The sequence below is a fragment of the Vicugna pacos genome, chromosome 21, assembly GCF_048564905.1.
Source record: "Vicugna pacos chromosome 21, VicPac4, whole genome shotgun sequence".
In the NCBI taxonomy this organism is placed as follows: Eukaryota; Metazoa; Chordata; class Mammalia; order Artiodactyla; family Camelidae; genus Vicugna; species Vicugna pacos.
The window spans coordinates 7,855,100-7,880,042 of record NC_133007.1 but is presented as its reverse complement, the minus strand read 5'-3'; the positions used below and the strand labels follow the sequence as shown (position 1 = coordinate 7,880,042).

At 39.5% G+C, this 24,943-nt stretch overlaps 1 protein-coding gene across 7 annotated transcripts in view; it reads left to right on the top strand.

Moving 5' to 3' along the window:
* AXDND1 (axonemal dynein light chain domain containing 1) overlaps positions 1–22,755 on the top strand; it is a 70,617-nt gene extending 47,862 nt beyond the window's left edge. For 3 of the 7 annotated variants that reach the window (XM_072946032.1, XM_072946033.1, XM_072946034.1), the window contains exons 21-26: positions 4,469–4,579; positions 9,542–9,655; positions 12,979–13,083; positions 17,037–17,119; positions 17,977–18,224; positions 22,454–22,755. In XM_072946032.1, the coding sequence (XP_072802133.1) occupies positions 4,469–4,579; positions 9,542–9,655; positions 12,979–13,083; positions 17,037–17,119; positions 17,977–18,224; positions 22,454–22,524 (732 nt within the window). In that variant the 3' untranslated portion in view covers positions 22,525–22,755. Of the gene's footprint in view, positions 1–4,468; positions 4,580–9,541; positions 9,656–12,847; positions 12,953–12,978; positions 13,084–16,002; positions 16,188–17,017; positions 17,120–17,976; positions 18,225–19,969; positions 20,063–22,453 lie in introns of those variants that run through there. The other 4 variants (XR_012062684.1, XR_012062685.1, XM_072946035.1 and 1 more) reach the window with 4 other exon arrangements.
* The last annotated feature ends 2,188 nt before the right edge of the window (positions 22,756–24,943 follow it).

The following is a 24,943-nucleotide window of genomic DNA, read 5'->3' as shown; positions in this document are numbered from 1 at the left end:
GGTACCTGTCAGAGGAGTAAAAATATTTTACTATTTGAAATGTGTTGTTATAGGTATATTTCACTTCTTATTTAGGAGATGAAATATCTCAGTTTTACTTTTAGTTCTAGAAAGGCCTCAGAGGTATTCTTTACAACAGTCTGATATGACTCTGAACTGAACAGTCTCTTGGAGCTTGTGTCCCTCACTGAGCATCTGGAAATGTGCTTACATCTCAAGCCTCCTGCTACCCACCCTCAGATGTGGTGCATGTTCTGGTTTTGGTCGTCTGGTTCTGGGGACCCACTGGCCTGTTCCATAATATACCTTAGTCCTCATTTACTTAAACGGGGGTAGAGCTCTGTGAGGTGAGACCATGTTTTCCGATAAGGACAGTTTTAGAATGAGGATTTCAGGATGCTTTGAGGTGTATCTCCTCATTAAAGTTAAGGCTATAGCAATGTGGGGAGGACATTATTGTGAGGGACCCTTCCTCAGGGGACCCTGGGGACCTATATAAAGCCATCTGTATTAGGAGATCTATTGAGAGCTTTGTGCAATGGGCCATTTGTTGCCTGCCCTACTCCAGGCCCTGACTGAAGGTCCATGACCTGACCATCTCTTGGAGAACGTACACTTTCCACCAGGCTAATTAGGTCTTCTGTTAAACTCTGTTCTACTTACTAACACTTTGCAAGCAATTTCAGATTGGTGAACTGGGGAAGTGTTATCAAAGGAGGCTAAGAATCTACTTTCCCACCAGAAGTAAGACCTTAACTGATCCCATGCTCAGGCCTTTTTTCCTACCAAATGCATATGACCCCTCTTTAAGCCTGAGGCTGCGGTCTGCTACAGGTACATCAGACTAGTTTATGGCTCAACAGTCCCTGCACTTGCCATGAGAGTGCCTCAATACTCTATTAAAAAAATTAATGATTAGTTCATTAATTTTCATCAAGGTTATCTTCATTTCAAATTCATCCCCATCCTGACTTCTGCTGTCTTCCCTGATCTCCTGGACAACTTCTGTGATACCTGAATCTTTATGACATCAGACTTTGGGACTTGTATGTCCTCATCCATACCCCACAAGATGAAGAGTGGAAGATGGTTCTCCAGAGAAGCTTTGTCCAATGGGGGTATACTATGGTGCCGTGGGATTTGTGGCACACCCCAGCTACATTCTAGCAGTTGAAGAAGAACACTTTGCCAACCTGCTGGACTGATATTTGGATGACGTTAGTGATAGTTTCCAACAATCAAAAAAAAATTTCCTTGGGTTCCTTTCCAATAAATGAAAGTTGTATGATGCTGGACTGGATTCTGGAGTGGGAGGCTTCTTAAGTAAGCATTCTTTGGAGTTTGATCACTCTTACTGATGGTTCTCACTTCACTCTTCCACCATAACCACCTAGATAAAGTGCTTCTTCATGATGGCTTGGGGATTACCTACCTCCCCAAGAACATTAAGGCAGTCTAGTGACTAATGACCCTAGTTACCTCCCACCTAATTCTGGCGCAGTCAGTCTGACTCTACACAGCTGTGCTGCAGGTAAATGCTTGTGGCCATGTTCCAAGAGGTCAGAGTTCTCGGGATCCTTAACCCCTGTGCCTGCTTCTGAAAGAAGTTGGTCTCAGTGCATATCAACTACTTCACTTGGGAATGAGAATTACTTGTCATGAAGTCTTCATTTGAGGCTTAGAAGCACTATGTCAAAGAGTCCTGGCATCCAATGAGAGTATATTGGTACTGCTAGAGTCAAACCAGCTGCTGAAAACCTGGAAGAAACTTAGCCACCAATAAGCTAGATTGATGTCTTTTCAAGTGCTTTATATTGATCACCTATAATGTGCCAGGCATCTAGGTGTAGTTACTGATACCGTGGAGCTTAGTCATAATCTGAGCTAATGGCAGACTGCCTGGAAGGATTTCTGAGATAACCTTCAGCAGGCCAAGACTGATAAAAGACACACATTGACCAGCACCTGATAATGGTGAGAACATGTGGGAGGGAAATATCTCTTCTCCATACCAAAGAAATTATCTAACATGATGAAAATGAAGACTTACAGCTAGGGCCCTTCAAACTGACTTCTGGCCGCAATTGGCTCCCTCCATGCCCTTCTTTCCTATCTCTGCCCTGTGATGGGACAGGCTGCAGTCACCTCCTTATGTTGCCCAAGATGCTACTGCCAGCTTCGTGGTTTGGCCCTCCAGAAGAAGTATGACTTTGAAGGGTAGTGCTGGGGACCTGCCTCTTGCAATGTTCTAGCAGGTAACTCAGGGAAGTCCCAGCTTTCCCACCCTTTTGGGGTGACCTGGACATGATGGATTCTTAATAACTACATTACCACCATAGTCTTACCACTGGTACCTTGTAAAAGGTTATCTCCTGTAGACATCTGTTCTCCTGTTTTTGATCCACTACAATAGGTTTAACATTTTGGACCATCCCTTCCTAAATCTTCCTTCACCCCAGACATGAATGTTATACCTTTTACTTTACACCAGAAGCATTTATTAATACAGTCCTGAATTAGACATTTTCAGAAATAAGAGTATTGATGAAAGGAGATCCACGTGTGTTGATTAGAAACAAGCTGTCTATAGCTGGTCAAAGGTGATGTTGAAGGTTTTGAAGGAAAACTTGCTTAACTCTGTGGAAAACTTGCTTGATTCTAGATTATTGTGAAAGTTTCATCAAAAGATCCTACTGATATTTCCCCACCAGAAGTTCTGTGATTGTATTTTCAGTATCTTAGAAATTATGAGAGAATGACTAGCTTCATAAAATGCAAATTCAGCTAGAGAATAGTTGAATTATTTCTCATGGATGGTAAATTAACTCTGAAGAACTAAAATTTCAAAAATGTCATTAATATTTTCAAAATTAACAAATGTCTTTGTTCTAGGTATAATAAAGAAAGTTAAATAATATATGCATCAAATTTTGTAGCTAGAAGGCTCTTTAGGGGCAGTGGTGTGATGGAGCCTTATGCTGGCTCACAAGAGATGACTGTGCAGACTTCTTCGCAATTCCACATTCAGTGATAACATATTAAATTGATGAATCCCACTGAAATTGCCATGGTGGGAGTATATACCATGAAAATCAACAAATGCTACCAATTTGGGGTTTCCCACCCCACCAGAGAAGGTTTTTATCAGATCCCCACTGCATAGGGGTCATCTAGAGTAAACTAACAACCTCATTTGTTTTTAATAGATGAAGACTATTAAGAGTTTACTTAAGAAGTCACAACCAATTAGGTGAACTTAGGACTAGAACCCAATATTTTCTTCTCCCTTACTTGATTCCTCTTTTCTGATACGCAATAAGACATACCCTAACGCTTTGATTGCAGAATTTAGAATTCTCAGTGACGTTAACAAAGCTGTGGTAAACTTACTTTACCTCTCTATAGGCTTCTATTCCTTACACATAACACAAAGGTTTGGATTTAATTTTTAAAGTTTTTTGGCTGTGACATTTCACAATAATTCCACAATTAAAAATAAGCCTAATAATGAGGAAAATGTGAGACATATGACTGCCTTTCATGGTTTATTTCAAGAACCTAAAGTGGATGATTCACCACGTGGTACAGATTTTTGATGGTGTAAGTGACCAGATCACCTTCTGCAGAGAAAACAATGTTTCCTGATTCCATCCGCTTTTACTCACTGATAAGGAATAATGCATCTTTTAAACATTGAAACCAGACCTTAGCTGTTAGGAAATCTTGGTGAAGTAAACGTAATTTTGCTATTCACTTTAGCAGGATGAAACCTGCTGTAGACCTATCCTGTGTCTCAATAAAGGGTGAGTAACTTTTCCAGAAAAGTACCTCAAATCTTTATTCATTCACTTTATCAGAGGCAGGAGAAGTGATATTTTTGTAACAGTGAAGAGCTCAGGTCACCTGGATTAGCATCTAAGCCTATCTGTAACTGTATATATGACCTTGAACAAGATATTTAACTGCTCTATTTCGCAGTTTCCTCATCTGAAAAAATAAGGATAATAATAGTCTCATAATGAGGGTCAAATGAGTCAAATGAGTGCACAATGCTTAGAACAGAGTCTGATGTAATTAAGTGCTACATAAGTGCTTGCTACTGTTATAGTTATTGTTATACAATTACAGTTGACCCTAGTTAGTTGCATAACATTTATTGGGACAGAGCATTAGACCTTAGTAAATCCAACAATCTTTCTGCATCTGGTTTTATGACACTTTACTCCTTTTCCCATTACAATCCAGATCTCAAACCCTATTGATAAGAGATGATATGATTTAGGTCTGTATTAATAGAAAATCACTTCTGCACAAATCTTTAAACTGAACTGATTGATACAAAGTTAACTGAATGGAGTTATATTTAGAGGAATTGTTCTTAGCAGGTCCTCAATAGGAGTGAGTGAATAAATGAGTTCGTATAATGTGATTTTTTTCTGCTTGGTGATTATCTTTTGTCTCTTTTCAGAGAGAATGTTATGAGTGGATCACCACGTGCTCTCACCTCCTTTCTGGCCTCAAAGGCAGAAAAATTAAGTTATTGACACATGAAGAAAAACAGCACCTACTTGGAGAAGAGGTATTTGCCATGGTTTTGTTAGTACTGGCCATTATTCACACTCTTCCTGTATTTCAGTAGATAAGGGTACAGCAGCTTTTTCCAATCCATGCTCTGAATCCTCATTCATTTACTCTGTCAGGAGAGAATTTTGGCTGTGACCAAGAGCATGGGCAGCTCTTCTCCCTTCTAAGGAAGAGGATCATCCACTCAAACATCTCTACTTACTTTCTTGGAGGATGATTTTATCTCCTACTTTATAAAGGAAAGGATGGTTTTCAGAGGGGAGCTGCCTTCCACTTCCTGAGGAATATCCTCTGTCTTATGTGCTTCTCCCCTCAGTCTCAGTCTTTCCATCCAAGGTTATTTCTTCCTTTGAGTACTTAATCCCATGTGCATTGTCCTCTCTCTTTTGTATCTTTAATGTCTTCCTCCCTAATAGTCCCATTTAATCAATGTATAAACATTCTGTGAACATGGTCTTTCTCCCATCCTAAAAGATATATCCTCTGATTTTGTCTCCTTCTCTACTACTACTTTCTCTCCTTCCTACCACAATCACTTTTCCTGAAACACTAAAACTATTGTAAGGTCACCAGTGATTCCTTATTGCCAGATCCAAGTGTCTGCAATCCCATATTTAACCTGACTTCTCTGCAGCATTTGATCCTGTTAACTGTTCACTTTTTTGGTAATCCCTCCTCACGAGACAAAAAATCCCCCATTTTTCTCCTACTTCTTTATTTCTTTTCACACTCCATCTTTTAGTCTTCCGCCTCTGCCTGCCTCTTAAGTGTTGACATTCTGTCCTTGGCCTTTTTCCCTTCTCATTCTACACCCTACACATTTCTATGTTAATCCTGTAGTTTTAACCACCACCTGTTCACTGAGGATCCCAAGTCAATGAGTATCATGTACTTAATGGCAGGCACAAATGTTTATTTTTACTTCAGTCTCTTTGAGGGAGTTCACCTCCAGCAAAGTCTGAAGAAGCCCCATTGCTATCAGAGCCACAAACTATACGGGTATGATCTGGTGGCCAGTATGTCATTTTCTTGGGTCTGAGAAGAAAGGTTCTATCTACACATTTGCGGGACTTTTATTTTACATTTAAACACTGAAGAAATACCACCTTCTAAATTATACACCTTTAACAAATTCTCATTCTTCTTTGTTGCCTAGATCTTGGCCAAAACTATTTTGAATTAACCACTGAATAATTTCATCAACATTTTACATTTTAAATTATAGTAGTTTTAGAAACTTAATGAAGAGCCATAGACATGATCTTGGCTGCACATCAGATTTGGGGAAAAAATTCAAAAGCTATACAGAATCACAGAGACTTGAGAACAAAAAGAATTTTAAAGGGGATGGAATTCAACCAACCATCTGATGCATGAATCTCAGTATAATACCTGCACTTGATCATTAGGCCTATGTTTGAGAATCTAAAGTGCTGGAGAACTACCTTCAGAGTTAGCCCATTGGTTTTTGGTGAGCAATGACATTAGACCATTATTCTTTTATTGAACTAAATGACATACGCTTCCTTGTAGCTTTTTTCTACCTACTGGTCCTAGTTCAGTCTTCTGGGATGATATAAAAAGACTGATTTGCCTTCCACATGACAGTATTTCCAGCTATTCCATGTGACAGTATTTCTAGTATTGGAAAATAGCCATATTCAACCTAAGGCTATTTCTGAGTTTTCTATTATTTTACATTAATCTGTCTATTCACGAGTCATCACCACAATCTTTTAATTATTGAGGTTTTATGATACATTTTTATATCTGGTAAGGCTAAGCCCTCCTCACTGGTCTTTTTTTTTTTCAGGTGTTTTATGGCTCTTCTTGCTTGCTTATTCTTCTGTATAACACTATAATCTGCTTCTGGAAAATGTATGGTTTTTAAAAACTAGGATGATATTAAATTTATATGTTAAGTTAGAACAGCCATCTTTATGATGTTGAGTTATCCTATGAAGAGTATGGGATATATGATGTCTGCTTTTATGCCTTTCAATAATGTTTTATAGTTCGTTTATTTTGCACATTTCTTGTAAGTTACTCCTGAGTATTTTATTTTGTTTTTTGATATTTTAAATGGGATCTTTTTCATTTTATCTTCTATGTGATAACTGTTTGTGTATATATTTTTGATTTTTATATTTTAATTTTATATGTGGTGACTCTAGTAAATTATCTTATTGTTTTGAATAGTTTTTAAGTAGATTCTTTTGGGTTCTCCAGATATTTAATCAAATCACCTGCACATAGATGTAGTTTTTTCCTTTCTCTTTCAATTATTGTGCTTTTAATTGCTTTTTCTTGTCTAATTGCATTGAATAATTCTCCTCTTTCCTTCTGCTTCAACTTTTAGAATTTTCTTTAGTGAGGATCTACTGGAGGCAGACTCAATTTTTGTTTATTTCACCCTCATTCTTAATTTTTTTTTGGCTGGGTATACAATTCTAGGATAATATTATTTTCTCTCAGCACATAGATGATACTATTTCCACTGTTTTCTGGATTTTATTGTTACTAAACTGACAATTGAAAATTCAGCTGTCAGTTCTTTTGAAGTAAACCCATGTCTTCTCTCTGGCTACTTTTAAGATTTTCTTTTTGTCTTTGGCATTTTGCAGTTTCACTCTAATACATGTGGGTGAGGGTTTTCTCTTCTTTTTTTAATTTTGTTTGGGATTCTATTGGTTTTCTGGATCTTTGGCTGTGTATCTTTCATTAGATCTGGAAAATTCTTGGTCATCATTTCTTCATTATTGTCTCTACTGTATTTGCTCTCTCCTTTCCCTCTGGAACGCTGGAACTCTGGAAGGATATGTATTAGAATCTGTCCCCCATGTCGTATAACCTTCTTTCATATTTTCTGTCTCTTTGCCTCTCTGCATTGCATCCTGGATAGTTTCTTCTGGCTTATCTTCTAGTTCACTAATTTGCTCTTCAGCTGAGTTTAATCTTCTGTTAAACCTTTCTGTTGAGTTTTAAATTTAATTGTTGAAGTTCTATTTGGTTCTTTTTCAAGTCTGATCATTATTATGATCTTTCTCTCTTTACTCATCATTTCAATCTCTTATTTCTTTAAAGGGTTAAATATGACTATGTTGTCTATCTAACAATTCTAACATATGATATATCTGTATAGGGATGTTAAATACAACATTATTTATAATAGTAAAATACCAGAAACAGTATAAATATTGATCAGTAGGGGACTGGTTTCATAAATTATGGTATGTTCAAATAATGCAATTCTGTACAGATAAAGTAGATGATTATGTAGTAGAATAAAAATCATCCATGATATATTATTGAGAAAAGCAGATTGTGACACATATATTATTATTTCATTTGTATTAAAATGTTTACATATGTATAAAGCTGACTAGAAAAATATTCAGCAAAATGGTAGAAGTTATTACTCCTGAGAATTGATATGATTAATTTCTCTGTAACATTCAAATATTTTACAGCAATAGTATTTTATCTGGAAAAAAGGTATTTTCATTTTGGAAAAATATCCAAATATACTGTGAATATTTTTCTATACCATGTACATTTTTCTACAGCATAATTTAAAATTTTTATAAAATATCTTGTTGTATGGTTTATATCCTAATTTTACTGCATTTTCCTATTGTGGCCATTGAGCTTACTTCTAGCTTTTGTTTTGTAAGCATTGCTGCAATAAACATCTGAAGGACAGTCTTCAGTCAGTATTTGTGCAGACTCCATTGAGGTATCAACACTGTTGACTCCTTCTATTTTCTCCTTTGCCTTTTCTGGTGGTCCTCTCACACTGCTGAGGCAACTTTTAGCCTCCTTTGCAGGCTCCTCTTTATTTCCTGGCCCTTTGTGTGACTAGGTCCTGTCCTAAGGCCTTGTCCTCTAGTCATTTTCACAAGTTCTCCTTTGGTGGTATAATTTACTTTCTTGGCTTTAACTAAATGCAGATAATGTTAAATCTTTACCTTTAGCCCAAATCCCTTCATCTAATCTCCAGATCCACAAATTCAGCTACTTACTGGCTATTTCCACTTGGATATCTTAGTGGTGACTCGGACTCACACAGCCTAATCTGAACTCATCTGTTCCCAAATCTGATTATCCAACTTTGTTCATTATCTCTGTGAATGGCATTATCATCTATATAGTGCCCTAAATCATATGCTGGGTGTCATTCAAGATGCTTCCTTTCCCTAACCATCCCATATCCATCCAATCAATTAATCACTAAGATTTACCTCCCAAGTATCTCTTGAATTCTCATCCTCTTCATTTGTGCAACCCTGTGTTGTTCATTCCCTACAGTTGCCTTTTTCTTCTCCTAGCTCATCCTCTTGTGCTCCCCCACCTCCCTTTTTCCTTCCCTTACACCTTCCCTTCCTTCCTCCTTTTAAAATTTATTCTCCAGTGCTAGAGTGATTGTTTTAAATCAAGTTATTGTTACTGCATTGCCTTCAGGATAAAATCCAATCTCCCTGGCATAACATTCTAGGCCCTTCCTATGTGATTGTGCCTCTGGCGATCTGCCTCTAAGTTTCTGCCTTGTTGAACTACTTTTGTTCTCAAAGCCGGTCATGCACATACAGCATCTTCTGCCTTGAATTCCCTGTGCCATCTTTTTTCCCTTATTCATCCTTCAGGAAGAAACTCAGACATTATGTCTTCTAGGGAACCTTCTTGACCAAGCCTCTCTTTCACCCTCATCTACTGCCAGATCTGGATTAGGTGCTCCTACTCTGTGACTATACGCATCCATAGCATTTTCTTGCCCACTAAATCGTAAGCTGCCTAAGGGCAAGGACCATTCTTATTAACCTTTGTATTCTTTTCACTAGCACAGCGCCCATTTGCAGGTTTAGTACTCATTAAATTTTTTTGAGTGGAATAATCACTAATATCATGCCAAAATATTTATATATCTTAAGCTATAATATAATACTGTTTTATATCACAGGGCACTGTAAAAGGATTAAGTGAGCCTGAAACAGACAAGTCTCTGAAAGAGGATGAAGAAGGTATTGAGGATAAGAAATTTGAGGAGGAAAAGGAAGAAGAGAAAGCAGAAGAGGTAAGATTATTTAGTATTTTTTTCCTTTCCCTTTATATTTTTGAAGAGTGAATGTATAGTGAATACATACATACACATACACACAATATTAAAAATAGGTCATCTGGAGTAAACACTTCAACTTCCCTCCTTTCCTCATATAAACCACACCTGCAGACACACTTACCTCTTTATTTTCCAAGGTATCCCTTTTCCTTTCTAAATTCAGCCATTTCTCATTAGCCTCATTCATTCACACCTATACTACTGTTAACTACACAGTTCATCTCTTACCCTGATGCTGTTTCTTGATCCCTTCATTGCTACATTTTTCAATAAATAGCTTAAACTCTGTCTGCACTTTTTCAGCTCCCTAAACTGAGCTGCCTTTTCTCATTCCTCCCAGGCCCGTCCATGCTTCTCTTCTTACCTTGTCTCCACCGCTGTTGTGGCATTAGTAGCAATTACAACCTTTCTTGGGGCTCCTGTAATAATGATAATAGTGAAAATATGATGATAACTACCAATAACTGAGTGCCTACCATGGCCTGTATGCTTTGCACATGTTATCTCTTACCATACACCACAGCCTCACGGTCTGTAGGTTGTCTTTTCATTTTGTTTATGGTTTCATTAGCCGTGCAAAAGCTTTTAAGTTTAAATAGGTCCCCTTTGTTTATTTTTGCTTTTATTTCTGTTGCCTTGGTAGATTGACCTAGGAAAACATTGCTAAGATTTATGTGAGAGAATGTTTTCCCCAGTGTATGGTCTGGGAGGTTTATAGTGTTTTATCTTATGCTTAAGTCTTTAAGCCATTTTGATCTTACTTTTGTGTATGGTGTGAGGGAGTGTTCTAACTTTGATTTACATGTGGCTGTCCAGCTTTCCCAAACCATTTGCTGAAGAGGCTGTCTTGTCTCCATCATATTATATTCTTGCCTCCCTTTTGTTGAAGATTAATTGAGCATAGGTGTGTGGGTATATTTCTGGGCTCTCTATTCTGTTCCACTGATCCATATCTCTGTTTTTGTGCCAATACTATGCTGTTCTGATTACTGTAGCTCTGTAGTATTGTCTAAAGTCTGGGAAGGTTATTCCTAAAGCTTCATTCTTTTTCTTCAGTATAACTTTGGCAATTCTGGGTCTTTTTTTGTGATTCCATATAAATTTTAGGATTATTTGTTCTAGTTCTGTGAAAAATGTCCTGGGTAATTTTATAGGGATCACATTAAATCTGTAGATTGCTCTGGGTAGTATGGCCATTTTAACAATATTAATTCTTCCAAACCAAGGGCATGGCGTACCTTTCCATTTCTTTAAATCATCTTTAATTTCCTTAATCAGTGTTTTATAGTTCTCTATGTATAAGTCTCATCTCCTTTGTCAGGCTTATTCCTAAGTATTTTATTTATTTTTTGATGCAGTTTTAAAAGGGATTGTTTCTTTATTTTCCTTTTCTGATATTTCATTGTTAGTGTAAAGAAATGCAACAGGTTTCTGTATGTAGACCTTGTATCCTGTTACCTTGCTGAATTCATTTATCAACTCTAGTGGTTTTTGTGTGGAATCTTTAGGGTTTTCTATATATAATATCATGTCATCCACATATAGTGACAAGTTTTCCTTTCCAATTTGGATCATTTTTTTCTTTTTCTTGTCTGATTGCTATGCCTAGGACTTACAATATCATGTTAAATAGTATTTATAATTCTATTGATGTTTAGTTGATTTACAATGTTGTGTTAATTTCTGGTGTATAGCATAGTGATTCAGTTATACACTGTATATATACACTGTATATAACTGAATATACAGTTATACACACGTGTGTGTGTGTGTGTATATTTATATTCTTTTTCATTTTGGTTATTACAAGATATTGAATGCAGTTCCCTGTGCTATACCTTAGGACCTTTTATATATAGTAGTTTGTATCTGCTAATCCCAAACTCCTAATTTCTCCCTTCCCCCACTTTCCCCTTTGGTAACCTTAAGTTTGTTTTCTGTGCCTGTAAGTCTGTTTCTGTTTTGTGAGTTCATTTGTATCATTTTTTAAATATTCCACATATAAGCGATATCATATGATATTTCTCTTTCTCTTTATGATTTACTTCACTTAGTATGACAATCTCTAGGTCAATCCATGTTGTTGCAAATGGCATTATTTCATTCTTTTTTATGGCTGAGTAGTATTCCATTATATATATACACACATCTTCTTTATCCAATCATCTGTTGATGGACGTTTAGATTGCTTCCATTTGGCTATTGTAAATAGGGCTGCTGTGAACACTGGTGTGTATGTATCTTTTCAAATTAGTTTTCTTTGGATATATGCCCAGGAGTGGGATTGCTAGATCATATGGTATGTCTATTTTTAGTTTTTTTAAGGAATCTCTGTATTGTTTTCCATTGTGGCTGCACCAAATTATAGTCTCATCAAGGTAAGTATTATTGCTCCCATTTTACAGATGAGAAAGGTGAAGCTCAGAAAGGTTGGCTGACTTACCCCAAATCATATAGCTAGTAAGTGGCAGAACCAGCATTCAAACCCAGATTAGTCTGGCACAAGAGCCCTTGCTAATTCCTAGGTAGACTCCTGCTGTCTTTGGCTTTCAGAACTCAAGATCACCTGACACTCTCTATTCTGTCTTAACTTCCCTCATGTGTCCTCTCTGTGAATAATTTAAATGTTGGCATGACCCCAGGCTGTGTCTTAGCTCCTCTACTCACCTACATGCAGTAACAAAACATCGTATAACAGCAAAGCCTCTCTTGACCAGCGTTTTCTGTTTTACTTCTGGCACAGTGCTTGGCATATAGAAGGCAAAATAAATGGAAAGCATTATTATTTGGCTACTAAATCTGTCCTACTTTAAAATGCCCTCCATTCCTTCTTCTGTGGCCTTAGTTCAGGCCCTTTCCTCTCCATTTCATAAACTGTTCATCTTTCAAATACAATTTTCTCTGTAAAAAAAAAATCCCTGAGTGTCTAGGCAGAATGCAGGGCCCTTTTCTGGGTGCACATAGCTCTTGGATCACACCTCTGTGCTAGCAGTAGTCATATATACCATAATTACTTTACTGCTTATCTGTCCTGCTTTTCTGTGAGTCCTGAGATCTGGAAGAAATCCTCTTTGTTTTTCTCACAGTTATTTCCCCTTGTCCCCACTTCCCTATCCCCACTAATTACTCCCACAATGTTTCCTGTAGGTCTTCAAAAATGCTTGATGAATGATTAAAGCAAATGGAAAGCTCAAGCTTCAAACATGGCGGCAGGCATCTTGCCATGCCTCTGTCACACACCAGCTCACTAATAGGTCCTTGGCATTTCTGTGCCCTAGAAACCTTCAACGTCGACAGAGAAGGAAAAACTCATTCGATTCATTGGAGAAGACGAAAATGTTCATTCCAAACCTCTATTTGGAACAGATGTATTGTCTTCCTGGGTATGTATCTGAATCCCAACTAGGAACTTCAAAACCAGAGGGAAAAAGCTAGGAAATTTAACATTATGTAAAAATGCTATGGGTCTAACACAGCTTTTAGCTTCTCTAAGAGAACCAGGGGCTCCTAAGTAGTATATTTTCCAGATTTTTTTCCCCCAGCGTCATCCCTGCAAAACTCTCATTGTTTCACCTTAGCTTTACAAAAACTTCTCATTCTCTTCCTTAAACCTCATTTTAAAATCAGCATTTTCCCCCTTTCCGTAATTTAACAGTAATTAGTCAGTATTTGACCAATTTGAAATATATTCATTCAGCAGATTCTGTTGATAACTGTGATAAGCACATGCCTCCAATCACAAGAGTTACTGGGACATTAGAAACCTTTAGATAGCAGCTGTGGAAACTCACCAGGAAAACAGATTTAAAATTCTATCATGGGAAGTCCTGGGACCTGTGGTAGACTCAAGTCAGCTCTGGATTGGTATCTCTCCATACAGGATGCCATGACTTTAGGAGTCTTTGGGTGGGCATCACCCCATTCATCCCCTGAGGTGGTATGCACCATTTTTTGTGTGCGTTCATACTGTGCATTTTCTTGGGGGAAGAGTGGTATGTGCTGGAAATCCATAAATGTCATCAAATTTCTCAACCCCAAATTTTAGAACCATTTCATTGTTAGAGATCTGCTCCATCTTCGTAGGCAATGGTGTGTGTCAGGGTGGGGAGCTGTGATGAGAGTGCTGGTGGATGGCAACTAGATCACTGAAGTGGCGGCATGGCCCAAAGTAGAGGCAGATTGCGGGGGGGCGTGTCCAAGGATGTGTGTCCAGGGAGGCTCCAATTCTGGTAGGAATAACTGGGAGCTACCACATGGAGAGTCAGGCAGGAGCTGGCAAAATTGGAGTGAGTGGCACATGGGGGGAGGTTGCAGTCACATTCTCCCAAAGTAATGCCTTTTCAACACATTTTAAAAATAATGTCCTAATATGTCATTTGTTAGCACTGTGAGGCAAAGATGTAAGAGTAAGCAATGCAAACACAGTGTTATGAGACATATAAAAAAGACAGATAAAGGGTAGCACCAATTATCTGCTACTCCTGCTAGTCCCACCCAAGAACCCTGTTGGCTGTCCTGGCAAGGCATCAGGGTTAGGCCCAGAGCAGTCAGGAAGCAGACGAGAAAACCAGAGCCTATAGCCTGGGGCAGAATGAGGGGCGTGGTGCTCATCTGGAGGTTGAAATGTGAGTGATTTCGCAACAGGAGTGGTGGCGGTAAGTCACCACCAGCTTGGACAGGCTGATTGCTTGTTCTGCTGAACCGGGGCCTCATTCATATTGTTACCTGATGCCCTAGTGTCCGCCATGAGTGGGGGTGGACTATCCATTATTCAGAACTCCCCTCAATTAGCTGGAAATGAGGACTTCGTGGGAATACCTGAGGACCGTACTCAAAGCAGGCACCAGGCACAAAACATGGCCTGCTCTGCCTGAAACGGGCACGACTCCCCAGTCTGGCACCGTGCCTGAGTCACTGGTGACTCGGGTGACCCCAGGAAGCTTCACTGACTCGCTTCTGCCCTTCCTGAGGGACGGCCACTCTGCCTTCAGGTGCAGCCCAGTTGAATCGGGTCTGAGAACTTGTTGCAGGGCTTCCCTTGTGGTCCTCTCGGAATCAGAATCGTTCCGACGCTGACCTTGCCGGAGAATCAGCCTGACTTCTGTAACATTTCAGCTGACTGGCAGAGATACGGGATGATTACATTCAGCAGGCTCTCCCTGAGGCTGCACAAAGCGCTCGGAGCTGCCGCGGCCCCCAGCACTGCCGCCTGGCTGCTTCAGTAGTGTTGCCTACGGCGCAGCTACCCTAACAAGCAAGATGTTAGAAACAACCTCTTTCAGGCCTGTCTTCAAACCAGAGGTCCTGGCTATCTACAAATAGTCGTTCAGTATGAGGAAGGTGGGAGATTTTGCCGGATCACCTATGAACCCCTTTGGAAGGGAGAATAGGAGCCAAACTTGGAGGATCAGCAGTACTTTTTCACAGAGCTGAAAGAGGCCCTTAGAAGCCTGTGTTTTCCTCCCACAGTACCACGTACCCCAAGCACTGGTATCAAGAGCAGTGACTAACTTACCCATTTTATAACAATGGCAGGGAACGGCCCTGGAATTAGTGGTTCCGGAAAATATGTGTAAAGCTGACAGGGGCACTATGGCCAGCTAGGAGTTCAGTGCTGAGAGCTGGATTCCAAGGAGCTGGGTCTGGAGCCACACCTTCCCTGAGATAGTCCCAAGCCATAGATGTTAGTCCTATCTAAAGCCCACTTGCAGAGTCTGACCCCAGGCAAGACCAAGGCAAAAAGGTCAAAGGTACAACTGGAGTCAGACAGAGAGACTGGCTTGAAGGTACAGTAGGTTGGCATGAAGAAGGTCCAAGGCAGTTGCTTCCAAGAGCCATGTGGCCCGTTTGTCTCTGTTATCATTATGGGTGAGAAAGCATGGAAGCCAGAGGAAGCGTAGGAATATGAGAAGAGGCCCAAAGCGCTGTCTGTGATCACCAGATCAGTGAAGCGGGGAAGGTTCCCTCCTGACATGCGTACAGAATGCCATGATTCTAGAAGCCAGCATCCAGCATTTTGAACCGTGGAAATTTCCTATTGAAGAGTTTGAAATGGACTATAAAACATTAATCTATACTTGCCAGTGTCAAAACAGAGGGACGTTTTCCTCGCACATTGTAACTAAAAATATATCTGTTGAATGAATGAGGAGAGAGTCAGAAGGCTCCAATGTACACAGTTACCAGAGTACAGTCCTGGTTTACTTTGGTTTCCACCTGTAGTTAAAATTGTTTCATACACCTAGATACCATGTGTGGAATTCCAGTTCTGGAAGCCTCTGCTCTGAAATCCTTTCTTTCAGATTCAAAGAACAAACACTCAGTAGCGTGTGCTGAAGCGGCACAGCCACGCCAGACGCTGCTGGTCCAGGCTGAGCAACGACAGCTCTTACTTTCCCAACAAACCAGCCCCAGAGGGGAAGCAAACAGAGAGGGGAAAATATGTGACTGGGAAAATAAGAGCGTAAAAGAGCTGCAGTAAAAGTGAGCATGTTTGGTACAGTTTTTCTTCTCTGGTTGGCTTTTGGGAAAAGCCAGCCTAGAGCAATGGAATGTGTGATTGGGACTGAGGCCCAGATGAGGCTTGGCTTTAACCCTCCAGATGACTCTGTGGTTATGGCCGCCTGTCATCGCCGATCTCTCTTTCCATCTGTGATGTGGGTGTGCTGTTTCCTTGCCTCTGGGAAACATGGATAAATGAGATTTTTTTTTTAAAGTACACAGTTCTGGGAAAATATCATATTACTCATTTTAAAAGATGCTTATATATATCTAGTTTTTGTCTTCTAAATTTTCTCTTTTACCATCCTCTTACTTTATTTCCTGGAATATATTTTGAGTCAGATTAAATAAAAGAGGTTATTTTCTTCATATTTGCCCTGCCTTGATATTTATAAGGTTCTCTAAGGAATTGAAAGATATAATTGGATTTTGCAATGTTGTAGGCTTATTTAAGTGAATTATTAGTAAGATAAGTATAGTTAATTTCCTTGATCTTTAACTTGATTTATTAGAGAAACATGTTTACCCTTCTCTCTATTTTTTAAACCTTTTCTTCTTTCCCTATTTCTTTTTGTTGATGTTATTTTCCTTGCTGCTTCTTTACAACTCTAATTAATGTCTATATGAGTAGGAATAGTTTGCAAGCTGGTGTGCTGTTTGGCCACAGGCAATCCCTGTTCTTCTTTGGTATTAAGAGTGTGCTTAATTATCTACTATATAAATATGAAAAGTAGAAAAACATATTCTGGAAGGCTTGGTCCAGAACATCCTGAAGAACTAGGGTATTTCCCATTGGGATTCTCATTTCTTTCATAGTACGTACTTCCTTTGTCAGAGAGAAGCAGCTGATCAAGGTACATTGGCCCCAAAGTATCTTGAAGCAATGGCTATAATTGAACGCACACAGGAGAAGTTAATGTAAGTATAAGACACCACAATGGTAAGAAGACAAAAGATTGCTGGCCAGGAGGTTTGGCTGAGAAATGCACACTTCTTGGCTTACCTTTGGTTCCCCTGCTTCCCATTTCCTTACTAGTGGGTTGTGTATTTTCAGATCTTCTGCTAGAGGCAATGACTACACTGCTCCAATAGGGACATCTGTCGTCATCTGCAGTGGTGATGGAGGAAGTCAAGTGTGTGTGTGTGTGTGTGTGTGTGTGTGTGTGTGTTGGGGGAAGAGGTGTTGGGAGTGATCTAATTCAGTATGTTTCTAAGAGATGAACTAGAGAACTACTGTGCACAGGAAAGAACCCAGCCAGCAGGAAGGGCAGTATAGCTAAGATGTCTGAGAACACCAAGAGAAGAGCACAGCCACAGAGCCATATAATACGTGCTCTAGTAATTAAGAAGTGCACTTCAAACTGGTTTTCTTGATTGTAAGATCTGGTTTTAAAGGTGCTGGAAAAGAAGGTACCTGTTGGGTTTAATTTGTTGGATTACATCAATAAAGAGAAGCCAAGATTAACTACTGAAAAGGGATTCCTTGGCTATTGATGGAGAATTCTAGATACCTAAAAGTCAGATTTCATTAAGAAGTGATAAATGTGTTATATTCTCATATCACACCATGACTGCAACTCTGACATTACCATCCAGAGTAGCCCCCAGGCCTCCAATGTTTGACTAATTGATGCTGCTGCCTCCCTTACTTGCACCCTTCAAATATAGTCTTCTAATGCCACTGCTGTTTTTTAGATAGTATGTTTCTATATATGAAAGATACTTTTCTGGACCTTTCTACTTTGTTTTGTTTCTCTGTACTTTGTCCACATCAGGGAGGTTGAAAGCAGAGCCAGACGAGCAGAGGAGAAGTTTGATGATGTAAGTGAGAAACTACATTATACCCTTATGAGAAATAGGGAACTGGAGAAAGAGCTAGAGGAAATATTGATGAAGTATAAAGAGAAGGACTCTGAAGGAGGAGAGGAAGAAAATAAAGGGGAAAGAGGAGAAGAAGAACAAAAAGAAGAAGAAGAAGAAGAAATGAGGCCAGTAGAAAGAGCCTCAAAGTCTTCAAAGAACGGTGAGGATTGCTTTGTCATTTTGCTTTATTTAGGCTGTTTTTTGAGTGAAAACTTGATTGGGTCATAAATATTTTAGGAGAGTATCAATATCTTTGGTGGGGACTTAAACTAGTTCATATTTCTCCTAGGAGTATGCACACATATATTATACAATTATCTTTTTTTTTTCAATTGAAATACAGTCAGTCACAATGTGTTAACCTCTGGTGCATAGCACAATGTCCCATATACAACTATCTTGTTCAGGCAACTCACAAAAAGGTAAACCAAGTGATTTACAATGGTGGACTAATAAACTAACATGAGAAACAGTTTTACCTATAAAACTGGCAAAGGTTTTTAAAAACAAAGAATACAATGCTGGCCAGAAGGAGCAAAGTAGTTAGTTTTATAAAAAAATGCTTATGGGTAGACAGACAGATATAACTCTTTTAGAAAATAATTTGAGAGTGTTTATGAGTATGCCTTAAAATATACATATTATTTTGACTTAATTTCACTCTTGAGAATTTAGTCTAAGGAAATAATCCTAAATATGGGAACAAAGATGTTGTGTGTCATTGTATATAATAGGAAAAAAATAGAAACAACCTACCTCTCCAATCATGGAAGAAAGATTAAATAGATTATGCTATATTAACATAGCTGAATGTTATATAACCACTAAAATGGTATTTACAAGGAGTTTGTAATGACATGAGAAATTCTTACGTTAAAATATCAAATGCAAAAAAATAGGAATATGACACAATTTTTTAAAGCTAGAAAAAAGACCAGAACAAAATATATCCAAACACTGACACACATTATCTCTGGTTGATGGAGGTTTATGGGGAATTTTATCTTTATTTTTTGGTGCTTAGTGGATTTTCTGTGATGAAGACAATCTCCTATATTCTACAGGAAAAGGAATATAATTCTTCATTTTGTTACCTCAAATTAATCTGTAATCTGTCCTCTAACAGTTCTTAATATCCCCAGTATTGGAGGCAATTTTTGATGTTTACTTTCATCTTCAACCTGAGGTCTATTCCCAGGACAACTCTTGGTGCAAGGGCTAGTTCTGAGAAGATATCTACTCTCTGTTTTCCTTTGTCACACCTATCTACACCCATGCCCCCAGCAAAAGCAGTAAATGAGCCAGTCCCTCACAGTCTATGGCCTCAAGTATGGTGTATCACAGTGGTGGAAGAGTGTGAGCCCATTTTCTCTCCTTCCATTAACGCTGAATTGGTAAAGTGTTAATCTTTTCAGGTGTGAAAATCCTTCAGCTTTAGGTTTGAATATATGTGAGAGAGTTTTCATGAGTTACAAAAAATGTTATTGGAATGTCCTTGATTCAGTCTCCAGTACCTCCTCTAAAAATAAATAAATAAGCAAACTTAATTACCTCCCCAACAAAAATTAATTAATTAATTAATTTTTTAAAAAGTTATCTTTTCATATTGTGGTGTAATTTTATCCTGTTGATTTGGAAACTAGACTTTTCTAGATTACAGAAAAATAAATATGTAAATCATACAAAAGGCCTATGTGTTAAATTGGAGAAGTTACCGCAATATCAAATGAGTGACTTTAGTTTTATCAATTTCCATAAAACTCTTGGGAATTAGTTTAAATCCAGAAAAAAAGTTTTAATAATGTTAGGTAAAGGATAACTACACACAGTTAGGCCCCAATCTGCAAACAAAAACCTACATAAACTCATAGCTACTCTTTCCCCTCCTTTCTACACCCCCATCAGAGTCATTGCCAGAGGCTCAAAAGTAGAGGATGAGAAGCCTTGCAAAGCTTAAGGGAACTGGCTGCTAAGCAAGGCAATCTCTACACCAGACAGGTAACCTGAACATTTCTCCAGAAAATCCACAAGTTAGATATTCCTTAGGGTTATCAGGCAGCTCCTTTAAAGAATTCAGACACCTCTGGAGCAACCTGACACTTATGGCATATACAGGGACATATTCGTATGAGTTAGTGTGCGGAGATCACTTTCCTGCTGATAGTTGTGCAGTGAAAGGATGGAAAATCATGTGGTAAAGGAAGGAGTCTTGTGAATGCTGAATAAAAAGAAGATTTGGATAGAGTAGGGAGACATTTATTTTTGTGTTATGTCACTATTTTTAACAATTAGTGAATCATTGTGTTCTGAGCTGTGAATAAAGAAAGTAATCAAGAGGGGAATTTATATAGCCATAGCAATCAGACAAGAGAAAAACAATAAAAGTGATCTGAATTGGAAGGGAGGAGGTAAAATTGTCACTATATGTGGATGACATGATATTATATATAGAAAACCCTAAAGATTCCACACAGGAACTACTAGAACTGATAAATGAATTCAGCAAAGTAGCAGGATACAAGATTAACATACAGAAATCTGTTGTATTTCTTTACACTGACAATGAAATATCAGAAAAGAAAAGTAAAGAAACAATCCCTTTTAAAATTGCGTCCAAAAACAAAAAACGAAAAAAGGAATAAGCCCTACCAAGGAGGTGAAAGATTTATATTCAGAGAACAATAAAACAGTGATAAAGGAAATTAAAGATGATTTGAAGAAATGGGAAGATACCCTGTTCTCTTGGATTGGAAGAATTAATATTGTTAAAATGGCCATACTACCCAAAGCAATCTACAGGTTTAATGAGATCCCTATAAAATTACCCAGGACATTTTCCACAGAACTAGAACAAAATATCCTAAAACTTATATGGAATCACAAAAAAGACCCAGAATTGCCAAAGTAATACTGAAGAAAATGAAGCTTTAGAAATAACCCTCCCAGACTTCAGACAATACTACAGAGCTACAGTAACCAAAACAGCATGGTACTGGAACAAAAACAGATATACAGCTCAATGGAACAGAATACAGAGCCCAGAAATAGGCCCACAGACTTACAGTCAATTAATCTTTGACAAAGGAGTCAAGAATATACAATGGAGACAAGACAGGCTCTTCAGCAAGTGATGTTGGGAAAACTAGACAGCACCATGTAAATCAGTAGTTAGAACACTCCCTCACTCCGTACACTAAAATAAACTCAAAATGGCTTAAAGACGTAAACACAAGACAAAACACTGTAAGCCTCCTAGAAGAAAACATAGGCAACACATTCTCTGACATAAACCTTAGCAATGTTCTCATAGTCTACCAAGGCAATAGAAATAAAAACAAAAATAAACAAAGGGGATCTAATTAAACTTGAAAGCTTTTGCACAGCAAAGGAAATGATAACATGAAAAGACAGCCTACGGAATGGGAGAAAATATTTGCAAACAATGCTACTGTCTAGGGCTTAATTATCAGAATATACAAACAGCTCATGCAACACAATAACAAAAAAACAAACAACCCGTTCCCCAAATGGGCAGAATACCTAAATTGATACTTCTTTAATGAAAGCATACAAATAGCCAATAGGCACATGAAAAAATGCTCACCATCACTAATTATCAGAGAAATGCAAGTCAAAACCACAATGTACATCTCACACTGATCAGAATGGCTATCGTCAAAGAGAACCAAGTAGTAAATGCTGTAGAGGGTGTGGAGAAGAGGGAACCCTTCTACACTGTTGATGGGAATGTACGGACTTTACAAAGATGAATACAACTTAGTCTGTCATCTCAGTGAGGCCTATGGTTAGCCGTGGGGACTAGACAAAGTGTGAACAAGGCGACCAGATGTGGGATGAAGGTGGCAGCAGCCAGTCAGACAGATTCCAGTTGAGAAGCCTGGCATCACGGAGCAGCCAGGGAGAGCAGGCTTGAGGGGGAAGGCCTCCTGCACCCATCCCGGGGGCGGGGCTTGTAGAGGGTCTGTGCGCAGGAGACTGGAGAGAGGGACCAGGAGACAGAACAAGGGTACAGGAATGGGTATGCGAGGGTTCTAGATACTAGCTCTACTTGAGTTTTTTTTCCACCAAGTTTGGGGTTTGTATAAGAAGGAAGGAGGGGACATTCTTCCTCTTTTCCTTCTCTCTTTCACCACATAATACCTTTGTCCAGAACCTAGAACTCAGGCAGTTAGCTGACTACACTTAAACTTTGAGGAAATGCATTCTCAATCCCAATAACCAATGTAGAGTCAAATTTTGGGCACCTAGTTTGTAGCTTGGGGCTTACTCAGGCAAAACAGAATTTTTTAAATGCTTTGTAAAGTTAAAAGTTCTTACTAAACATAAGATATTATTACAGCAATACTCTAATTGTTTTTGTCTTTTCAGAGGTACAGCGCAAGGAGAGCTCTAAATCCAAAACCCGGATTAAAGCCATTTACAGGAGCAAACCCAAGTAGCAACCATAGGATAGTGGGGTTCACCACGGCTCCCCTCACTGCGCTAACCCCAGATATCTCTGCACGTTTGAGCTCACAGTGTGGGTCGATTGGAGGGACTCCCTTTGCAACAACTAGAAGAGTCATGATATACAATTCATGAGTATTTTTTCTTTAAGAGTCACAGGGGTGATTGCAGGGAATCAGTACATTAGCTTATTTCCAAGATTAAAAATAGCTTGTGCAAAGGTTTTCTAGTCTCTTCAATTGATTTTCAAACAGAGGTCTATGAAAAGTGTCAGTTTCTGTTGAGTAAACAATGCTTTTTGAAGACTTGAACTCTGCATAGAAGAGTGGCAAATAAAGAGCATCAGGTTTTCAATTTACAGGAGAGGATCCTGATAATGCTCTTAGGTTTCTACAGCATTTTCACATTTTGTATTTCAGACATTCTTAAGATTTATCTGGTCTTTACAGTAACCCAGCAAAGCAGGTGGAGGAGATACTGTTATCCCCATTTCTCAGAAGATGGAATTGAGGCCCAAAATGGCGTAAGACTCCCCAGGGTTACAGAGTTGACGGGCGTCAGAGCCCCCAGGTTGCTGGACCTGTGTTTCTGGATTGTTTGACAATGGCGATGGGGGCAGTAGGCCATTGCTCAGATGGGGGACCTGGGTTGCTGAAGATTCACCCAGAAATCTCCATTTTTTGCTTTGATTGCCTCATTTGTCTGCTCTGTTTGTGACCCTAGACCCATCTAGGCTCTTGAGATGGACTAGGCTGCAAAAACTTGTTGCAAATGCCAAGTGACATTGTGGGCAGTCACTCAGCAAGGGCCCCTCCTAGCTCACTCCTCCTGGCTCACTTGCATTTGCTTTATCTCTCTGGCTCCAAACACCTATGAGATTACTGCACGTGCTTTGGTCCACACATTTGGTGCTCATTTGGATTCATCTCCTGGAATTTTGGGCCTTTGCCTTCTCCTCAAACCTCAGAAACCCTCTGACGCCAGAGCCCTCAGCCCTATGTAAGCCCAGCCCCTGGTCAGGCCTGCCTCTGCCCACACATTGTCAAAGTGTGTGGGATGGGTTTAAAAAAATTCTTGGGGTCAACCGAAGCCTACTGGATGACTCTTTAATTCTAGGGGAAGAAAACAGGAAATTCGCCTGACAGTTGACTGTTCACGGCCCAACTGAAAGCCACAGTTCACACTATTGGCTCTTGTGTCCAGTTGCCACTTGGTGGGGAGAGCCAGCCCTACCCTTTAGCTTTCCCAAAGAGATTCTTGGAAAAGTCTAGCACATCTGGGGGCTTTTTAGTAGGATTTCAGAACATGTTTTTTTCTTGTTAATTTCCTACTTTGCCAGAATGAATGGTTATTTCCATACAAATCAGCAGCCCCCATCCCTGGACACAAGAGCCCTTCCCCTCAGAATGTGTCAGCTCATCAGGTGGAAGGCTCTCTCTAAAGGTCAGAGTTACGTCTGACATCATCACAATTAGTTATTTGTTATTTGGTACCATCGACCTAGTTGAGGTTGGTTTGGTTGTGGGCTATAGAAGCCCATTCTTGCAAACCACAAAGGAAAGGATAATTTGTTGAAAGCATGTTGGGGAGCTCAGAGGACTGAAGGGAAGTCTTAAAAACCCAGACTAGGAACAGATAGGATCAGGTAGTTTTAAATTTCAGGAGTAAGAATTGCTTCACCATCTCACCCAGTTGGCTACCACCAAATGAACTCCAATCATTTCTGCCATCCTTATATCAATCTTAAAGTGCCATGATGGAGGTGGGCTTCTTTGTAGTCACAAACCACCCTGTGAATGTACCAGGGTGTGGCGAGAAGACCTCAGGGATCTCTCTAGCTTCCTTAAGGGGAAGGAAGGACACTTTGCTCTACCGTTCCACCAAAATGGAACAGTACAGGGAAAGGAGAGGCCCAAAAGAAAATTATGGTGGTGGTAGGAAGACATAATGAATATTAGGTAGTTTTTTAAAAAGTGTGCTATAGGGAAGTCATCTGCACTGCTGGTGCCTGAAAGTTATCATAGGCAGCTTCACTTTCTCAAATGGCTGATTTGTGGGAAGTTTTAGACAGTCCTTGAGACACTGCCACATGCTCTCAGGGTGACCCCGAGGTGGTCTCCCAAGCAGAGTGGAGGGAGGAGCTCTTGCTGCCCTTCTCTAGTGCTTGGGCTGCCGGGGGAGGCTGTGGTGCCTGTGCCCAGATGTCCAGACAGAGTCGTGCGGACCTCACCTCCAGAAAGCTGGCCTAGCCCCCCAGGAGGGGAACTGGATGGGCCTCATCATGCTCCTCTGTGTCCCAGCCCCCAGTCTCAGTGGTGATGTGTTCCATGTCCCTGGGGAACCATGGTGGTAATGTCTCAGGGACCTTAGGAAGTTTGGTGAACAAGCGCCAGTCCACCAGGCCTTGCTCTT